Below are 9,210 nucleotides of genomic sequence, written 5' to 3'. Positions count from 1 at the left end.
AATGCAACCTAGATGTTTTCTATAATCTATTTTTGCATTTAACCTTAATTTACATGTAATTGAATCTAGTAACGTGTGAAAAGCTCTATAATTTGTTCATTATGACGGGTCTTGCAATTGCTATATATATTCACTCTATTTTATTTTTATTTTTTTTTGGCAAAAAACTAGAACTCACATAAATAATCTCGTAGACTATCATCGAAAAGATGAAGTCACTCACAATTACAACCAAGACATCAAAACCGTACAACAAACGAACAATTACAACCAGTGTTGTAACCGACTTGGCCAACGCGTCGGCCGATGCGTCGTTTTTTTGAGTTCTCCGTCCCTTTTTTTCTTCTGAAAACGACTCAAAAGACAGTCAAAGCTAAAAGTTCGGTCAAAGTTGGTCAAAAACGGTCAAAATGAGTCAAATTTTCGTCAAGATCTGATATGTTTTAAAATTAGGTTTGTTTTCATTTTTTTGGCTGCTCTTTTCTCTGTGTCCTTACTGATTATGTACTCGGTAACATTAATTGAGTTTGAAGTTTGATTGCTATTAAATTCAAGTTCTTATTTAAGAAATTTATGTTACAGAATATATATATATATATATATATATATATATATATATATATATATATATATATATATATATATATATATATAAGAAATTATTAATAAAGTCAACGACCGTTGCGTCCCCGATGCGTCCCCGACTCGGCCGACGCGTCCTTTTCAAATCTCGACCGATGCGTCACCGACTCGCGATTTTTACAACCTTGATTACAACCAAGCCGCTCATAATATATATTCACTCTATATTATACCTTTAACTTGAGGCATTGAATAATAGCCAACTAAACATGAATATATATCGTTAGGGGGATGATTCTCACACACACTTTTTTGATCTTCACACACCTATTTTAACCTTTTACTCTTCTAATAATACTCAATTGGTGTGTAAGGATTAAAAAAGTATGTGTGAGAATTATCCCCCATATCGTTAAAGATAGCTTTGTTCTTACCAAACAGTCCATAAAATTGTATGGCCTACCAACCGCCAACATGTGCAAAATACGCTCTCTTAAAGTTAAAGTTAAAACCAATGCATCTAGAAAGTAACTACGAATGAAGATCACACACGTCAGTATCATCGAATGACTAATATACCCTTAGAAAACGTGACCTTTAATGCATATCACCATCCTCCACACACTTCTTTAAAGTTCTACCAACAAGAAGAACAAACAGAACCAAAAACAGCTCTATATAGTTTCTGTTTTTCTCCATAGAAAAAAAAAAAAAACAGAACAAAATAGAAATGGCAAAACAAGAAGTGCTTCTACTTGATTTCTGGGCAAGTATGTTTGGTATGAGGGTAAGGATTGCTCTTGCTGAAAAGGGTATTCCATACGAATACAGTGAACAAGATTTAAGTAACAAAAGCAAGCTTCTTTTGGAATCGAACCCGGTTCACAAAAAAATACCGGTTCTCATCCATAACGGCAAACCTATCTGTGAATCTAACATTATTGTTGAGTACATTGATGAAGTTTGGAATGATAAAGCTCCGTTGTTTCCTTCTGATCCGTATGATAAAGCTATTGCTAAGTTTTGGGCTGATTTTATTGATAAAAAGGTAACTTTGACTTTTCTTGACTTTTTCAGTTTAATAGTACACTACAATTTTATATGCAATGATGTACGTTTATGGTTTATATTTGGGTTGTTTTTCTTACCAAATCATCGCAAAGGTACTATTTTGGTTGTCACACATCAACTGAAATTGCATGTTGACTAATTTTGACCAACTTTCAAGTTTGTTACTGTTATTTGCTCATGAACTATATATTTCTAATGATTTGGGTGTTTTAAGTTATTTCACATAGAGGAAATGATTTGTGCTCTGTTTTGGTTGACCATATTAGAAATTCCAGGATTCTTGTTTGACCTTGTTAGTCATGAATCATGTTTTGAGTGACTTCTTGTGTGGATTTTTTTTTTTTTTTTTTCCTTCAAGATTTTGTTTACCTAAAATATGTTATATTTTAATGGTGACTTCTTGTATTATTTACCATTTATGTGGAAATTGTGGTGTATTTTTGACTTTGGATTCTTGTTTCAAGCAAGCTTCTTGTTTCAAGAGAATTCTTTGTACTTCAAGGCCCATATTTGTAAATCTTGTATATATAGCTTCATGAGGTTAGGGATTAAGATCAACTCAAAGTTTTTTGCAACTGAATAAGATGACTCTTTTTAGATTCTAACGAGTGGGGGTTTTCTGCGCTTCGCTGCCAGAGTGTCGATAGTCAAAAAATATTCAAAATGAATTATTTAATTTTATTTACTTTTAAAATATGTTATATTCGGAAAAAGAAGGTAAAAAAAGAGAGATACACACAAAGACCGTGTCAGACCCCTTTTAATTTCTAGACGGACGGACCACCGGCGCCGGATAAAATTCCTAGCGGACCAACGGTATCCACTTACAAATCGCACGATATCCCCTTACCGCTCACAAGTTTTTTGAAACTCTATGGCCTTAAAATGGGTGGGAAAAAGGTGCAGGCGGTACCGCCGGAATGCGTTAATTGGGCCGGTGGTACCGGCAATAGAGTTTAAAAAATCGTGATCTCTTTCTTTCATATTTGTTCAAGTTCTGACTATTGTACGTTGGTGAGTGGTGGTGAAACACGATACGTTGAGCGACGGTAAATGCGGTACTGCTTGTACTTTTTTGCCGCCCATTTCAAGGCGGTAGAGTTTCAGAAAACGTGTGATACCAACGGCAAGGAGATACACATGTCGATTTGTAAGCGGATTCCACCGGATCGCCAGGAATTTTGTATGCCATCGGCAGTCCGTACGTCTAGAAATGAAAAGGGGGGTTTTGCATGGTGGTCTCTATGTAAATTTCTCAAAAAAATGTAGTGAAAAAGGTTGTGATAAAAAAAATGAAAAAAACCTTTTGTTAAAAAACTAGTGAAATGACCCGTGGAATTACGAGTTTGTTTAAACAAAATAGTTCAGTGGTATATTTTAGGTATTAAGTGAATTTAAACGCTAAAGCCATTTATTTTAATGACCCAATGAATTCCGACTAAGAAATTTCTCGTTGTTTTTACAAACATATTGATGTACTTAACTTGGTCGGAATAAATGAATTACATTTATTCTCTCACCATCTTTCCATTTTCATCACAATTACTATTTTCTTTGTCATAAAAGCCTACATTATGTGTATTTCGTATACATATATAACGTAGTTAATCTCATAAAGATAACTCATATTTGAATTTGAATAATAATATAATAATAATTAATGAGAATGAATTTTTTCTCGAAAAACATAAAATAAATAAATAAGTAGATTTAATTTAATTAGTTATTAATTAAATTAATGACATCACCTTAAGGGTTTAAATTTTTTTCTTTTTATTTTTGATTTTTTTTTAACAAAGTAATTAATCCAATAATGACATTATCATTGTAGGATTTTAATAGAAACTATACATGACAATAACGATTTACCCCTAAAGTTGAGGTTAGTTACGGGCTGCCATTGTGAAAAGGAAAAACTGTTTCACATTTGGTATATGCTCATGATTATGAAAGCTTTTTTTCCCTCTTCATTATTATTTTTTTTTCCCTTCAAAAAAACGAAGACTTTTATAATAAAGGTGCCTGTGTTATTATTTTTGTTTATCTAACTCGGTGTACATGTAGCTTTACATGGCAGGGAGGAAATTGTACACAACAAAAGGGGAAGAACACGCAGCATCAAGGCAGGAGTTCATAGAAAGCCTTAAATTGCTTGAAGGAGAGCTTGGAGTCAAACCTTACTTTGGAGGTCAAAGTTTCGGGTACCTTGACGTATCTTTGGTCCCATTTTGTTCATGGTTTGAAGCCTATGCGACCTTTGGGAAAATCAACTTTGAACAGGAGTGCCCGAAATTGATTAGTTGGTTCAAAAGGTGCCTTCAGAACAAGGAGAGTGTGTCTAAAACTCTCCCTGATGGTCTAAAGATCACAGAATTTTTGAGGAAGGCCTATGGAATTGATGAATAAAAACTATTCGTATGACGTATGGGAGGAGAATACTTAGATGTGTTTTCTGTTAGTAATAAAGGTTGTCGCGCTTGTACTCGTATTACTTTCAGATTTATTTCTTGTTAACGTACTTGATAGCTTTTATGTTTGGTTTATGAAGGCTATTAATATTAATATATTTCTTTATTCGCCGGAAAAAAAAAATGTCATCCCCATATTTATGTTTGGGTCCCTTTATGTTTTTACGTTATTATTATGTGATTATATAATTTATAATATAAAAATAAATAATAATTAACAATCACTAGAAGCTTATTTTTCCTTGTGGTTATTTTGATGGATTTGTTAGTGTATTTTTATCGGTAATAGGTTATAACCCGCGAGCGATTCGCAGGACTTATCACATAAGAAGTTTTTATATTGTAGAATGAGTTGTGATTACACCTTACGGAAATATTGAATTTCAAATGTATTCGGGAAGAATAGTTGGAATGTTCTTAAGGCGTTTAATGAAATTCAAGTTAAATTCTTTCAATGGATATCCATTTATTCAAAGAAGATATCGTTAGTCTAGAACCAATGGCTCTCAAATCCCAGCGTTAATGATGATCATATCTAACGCTAATGTGCTGGTGACTCTCTAATTCGTTTATATTTCTATTTCTTTCGTTTGCTTAAGTTTTAAAGGGCCCAAATGTTTGGGCGGAATGCTTCTGTTGCAAATTTTTGGCCAGCATAACCTCATTTCGTTTGTGTCCCTCAACCATTTATCTCTATGCTTACATTCTGTATCTATATGTTAAGTAATAAATAAATTTAATTAAATAATTAATAAAAGCACATTTATAATAATATTCTTGAAATAAATAATATTAGATACTGAATTAGAACTACTACTTCTCTTTTACTTTCTTTTTATTGTCTACCTAGATAATTAATTAATAAATGATACGGAGTATTTAAGAATTAATGATGAATGAGTTGTGTTAGTCACCCTTGGTTTCATTCTCTTTAAAAAAGTTTCAAGATGCTCTTGATTCTCATAAATTCCGTAAACGCAAAGGCAAACGGGTTTTAGGTTCTGGTGACGGGTTGGAGGGGCTCGACAAGGGCATATGGGTGAGTGGCTCGGTTCGTGTGGATGATTCGGGGTTAGTTAAGGGTGGTCCGGTGGTTGAAACTGTGGTTGATGATTTGGAGAATGGAGGGGACGTTCGGGTCAAGACGGGTTAGAGTTCAGAAGGGTCGAAAATGGGTCACGAGGTCGAATCGAGTTGTCGCAGGGTTGATGGGCTTATGCTTGGGCCTGGCCTTGGGTTTGGGTCGGTTGCGGGGTGTTGGTAAGGGTAGCTCTTCAGGTAAAGCGTTTAGTTTTTTTGAGGAGGCGGTTAAGGGACTTAAAGGTTTGGTGAGGGTGGAGGGCAAATTGATCGGGTCGAAGACGCTCCCGAAACAAAATGAGCGTAGGAGGTCACGGGCAAAAAATGGTAAAGAGGTGGTGGGTCGTAAGAATAATGTTGATGGATCGTGATATCTTTGTTTTGTTTCTTCGTTTTTAGTTCGGTAGTGCTCTTTATTTTCTTTTAACTTGTGTTTGATCGTTAGTTTTTAGTTTATGTTGTAGAATGTTTTTTTGTCTTTGGGTTTGGGCTCATTGCATTTGTTTGTAATCCGGATTTCGAGTCTTTCATTTTTTTAACGAAGGACTCGGGTTTTCATAAACTTAAATTTTTTATAAAAAAAGTAACGATGAATGAGAAATCATATTATCCGAATGACTATTATACCCTTGAAAAACATCACTATTAATGTATTTCACATTTTCACCATCCCCAATTTCCACACTCTTCTATAACTTCCACCAACAACAAGAACAAACGGAACAAAATACAAATGGCAGAACAAGATGTGATTCTACTTGATTTCTGGGCAAGTATGTTTGGTATGAGGGTAAGAATTGCTCTTGCTGAAAAGGGTATTCCATATGAATACAGTGAACAAGATTTAAGTAACAAAAGCCAGCTTCTTTTAGAATCAAACCCGGTTCACAAAAAAGTACCGGTTCTCATCCATAACGGCAAACCCATATGTGAATCTAGCATCATTGTTGAGTATATTGATGAAGTTTGGAATGATAAAGCGCCACTGCTTCCTTCCGATCCTTGCGATAAAGCTGCTGCTAGGTTTTGGGCGGACTTTATTGATAATAAAAAGGTAACTTTGACTTTTCTTGACCTTTTCAGTTCATTAGTAAAATTTTATATGAATGTATGTACATTTATCATTTAGGTTTATCTTTTGGTTGTTTTTATTCTTTCTAAAGTGATGGCAAAGGTTTGATTTTGATTGTCACTCATCAACTCAAATTGAGTGTTGACTAATTTTGACTAATTTTTAAGTTTGTTCAATATATCGTACCAGAGTTCTAGAAATTTCTTGCGATTGTAGTGTATTTAAGGCATTTCACAGAGGGTATTATTTGTCTTCACTCTTCTATTTTGGTTGACCAAATTCGAAATTGCAGGATAGTAATAAGTTAGTCATGAATCTAGTTTTGATTGACTTGTTGTGTTGATTTTTTCACTCAAATTTGCTTACTAAAACATATTTATTCTCCGTACCATTTGTGTACTTTTTGTTGGTGATTTTAGTGTTATCTAACCATCATTTTAGGTGATTGAGATTTATTTAAAAGCAAAAGTTATTTAGTTATACTTAACAACGGGCTTGGAGAGTGCGGAGTGCAAACCTGTAAGAGTTGAATAAAGGGGGCGCCCACTTTGCGGGGTTCAAGGGGCAAGTCCCCTGGTTGGACAAACGGTCAGGATACATCGTTTGGATAAAGGGTTTTTCCCACCAAAACGAAATGTTGCACGTCCTCGTTACACCATTTCACTTTTAACCGAATTAAAAAAGTTTTCCCTCCAGAAAACTGCAAGTTGCTTTCATTCCAAAAAACACACATAAAATAACAAATACTCTGATATTCTATTTCTTCTTTTCTGGAAACGAATTGAAGTCTTGTCTTATCCCATTTTAAGATTTCTTGTAATCCGAGGCTTGATAGGGTGGAAATACTTAACTGAGAAAGTGTTTCACACGATTCAAGATCAATCCAAATTATTATACTATACCCTATTTCTAACACATTTAATTTGGGATTCTTGATTCAAGCAAGGGTCTTTTTCTTTCTAGGTACACTTTTAACAAACGATGTTCAGACAAGTCCTATATTTATTTTTTATTAAACAACCACTAATTCAAGAGAGTTCTTTTGTACTTCATTGTGTAATTCTTTGCAGTCAGTTAAACAGGTCAATGTTTGTTAAAATCTTGAATAAGATGACTTTTTTTTTTTTAGATTCTGATTATGAAACTTTTTATTCCCTTTTATTGAAGAGAATTTATGAAACTTTTTATTCCCTTTTATTGAAGAGAATGTAATGGGTGCTTATGTAATATTTTTTTATCTAACTTGGTGTACGGAAATGTAGCTAAACTTGATAGGGAAGAAATTGTACACAACAAAAGGGGAAGAACACGAAGCATCAAGGCAGGAGTTCATAGATTGCCTTAAATTGCTTGAAGGAGAGCTTGGAGACAAACCTTACTTTGGAGGTCAAAGTTTTGGGTACATTGACATATCTTTGGTCCCATTTTGTTCGTGGTTCGAAGCCTATGGGACCTATGGGAAAATCAACTTTGAACACGAGTGCCGGAAATTGATGAATTGGTTTAGAAGGTGCGTTCAGAACAAGGAGAGTGTGTCTAAAACTCTCCCTGACGGGCTAAAGATCTTAGAATTTGTTCAACTTATGAGGAAGAAGTACGGAATCCATGAATAAGAACTTTGACGTATTGGCGGATAATACTTGGATTCTGTTAATAAAGGTCGTCGAACTTGTACTCGCATTTGTGGCACTTTCGGATGTATTTTTTTTGTATGTTTTACAATTTCAGATTGCCATTTCTTACAATTTTTTTTTTTTGACAAAAATATTATGTATATATAATAGAACCGAGGTTCCGGTGGAGCAACATTAATCAGATCAAAACGATCTGTAATGGGAGTACTTGGTCACAGACGACCAAAACTCCTTGACACACACTTTGTTCGTTCTAAACAATATGAATGACAACATTGAATGCCTACCAACCACTTAAATGTGAGATTTTAATAGTAATGCCATTTCTTACATGTACTTATATGTGAGATTTTAATTAATTAAGCAGAGTATTCATTTTCTTTCAATTACTTAAAAGCAGGTTGGTATTAAATATTAATATCAGGTATCTTAGTAATTGTGGTTTCGGGTACTTCTAAAAGTAGGGTAATGTTAAAGAACCAGTCTTTTGGCTTGGTTCTGTTGATCACATATTTTGTACGTATTACCACCACCATATACATCCGGTAACCACCAAAGCTCCCTCTAGTAACCTTCTATTGAACCTTCCGATGCCAGTAAAATGGGTTTAAAACCTAGTGATGCCAGAAAAATTACTTTTTGATTTGTGATCTTGATTCTCGCGGGAACGAGCAGCGGTTTAAGACCTTGGTTGTAAGTTCTTTTTGTAATTGATATGTGTGCGTTTTCGATTAAGGGTTGATTTGGGTTTTGATTTTGGTTTGACTTGGGTAAGGGTTTTGATACGGTGTTGATTTGGATTTTGAAAATGAAAATGAAAAATATGAAGTAGAGAAAAACAAGAAAAATGTCGGCATAAAAGAAAGGATGAAAATACCTCATGTGCCATGCACATGACTGAACTTAACTGACAAAAGTAACATCCGTGATCCGCTAGTCGTGAAGCGAGTGTAGGTACGGTGACGCTTCTTATCAAAAGAAAATTTTAGGGACCCTTAATAAGATCTAGGATAAACCGCATAAACAACTAATGTAAATGGTTGGAAGACGCGTCTAATAAGATTAAACGTGTTAAAAATGGCAACGATTGTACTCGGCAGGGCCGTCTCAACAATTTAAAGGCCCTAGACGAAAATACAAATGAACTCACATATACGTTAAAATTTTTTACTGCGCATAAAAAAATAATATTGCAATTTATCTATTTATTTACTTACATTGTATTTACCTATTAAAAACAAGGTATTTTAACTTTAATTGACAATCTTTTATTTGATTTAGTTAAATATATTAAGAAAAATAT

The 9,210-nt window shown here is 34.1% G+C and overlaps 1 protein-coding gene across 1 annotated transcript; it reads left to right on the top strand.

Annotated features, from left to right (window-relative positions):
• The first annotated feature begins 1,289 nt into the window (after positions 1–1,289).
• On the top strand, positions 1,290–7,886 carry LOC139842823 (uncharacterized). The gene is made up of 6 exons (XM_071832926.1): positions 1,290–1,630; positions 3,718–4,056; positions 5,032–5,269; positions 5,325–5,568; positions 5,901–6,255; positions 7,536–7,886. Exons 1-6 carry the CDS (start codon positions 1,313–1,315, stop codon positions 7,884–7,886), a joined length of 1,845 nt encoding a protein of 614 aa, XP_071689027.1. The 5' UTR covers positions 1,290–1,312.
• The last annotated feature ends 1,324 nt before the right edge of the window (positions 7,887–9,210 follow it).

Source organism: Rutidosis leptorrhynchoides, chromosome 4, assembly GCF_046630445.1.
Source record: "Rutidosis leptorrhynchoides isolate AG116_Rl617_1_P2 chromosome 4, CSIRO_AGI_Rlap_v1, whole genome shotgun sequence".
Taxonomy (NCBI): domain Eukaryota; kingdom Viridiplantae; phylum Streptophyta; class Magnoliopsida; order Asterales; family Asteraceae; genus Rutidosis; species Rutidosis leptorrhynchoides.
The sequence above is the reverse complement of the archived record's forward strand: the minus strand, read 5'-3'. Positions and strand labels throughout refer to the sequence as shown.

Bases quoted from the DNA above. Each gene is read 5' to 3' on its own strand.
- LOC139842823 (XM_071832926.1), top strand. From the start codon at position 1,313: ATGGCAAAACAAGAAGTGCTTCTACTTGATTTCTGGGCAAGTATGTTT. The intron at 5,270-5,324 runs GTTAGAGTTCAG...GAGTTGTCGCAG, and splicing joins GGACGTTCGGGTCAAGACGG to GGTTGATGGGCTTATGCTTG. The intron at 5,569-5,900 runs GTGATATCTTTG...TTCTATAACTTC, and splicing joins AAGAATAATGTTGATGGATC to CACCAACAACAAGAACAAAC.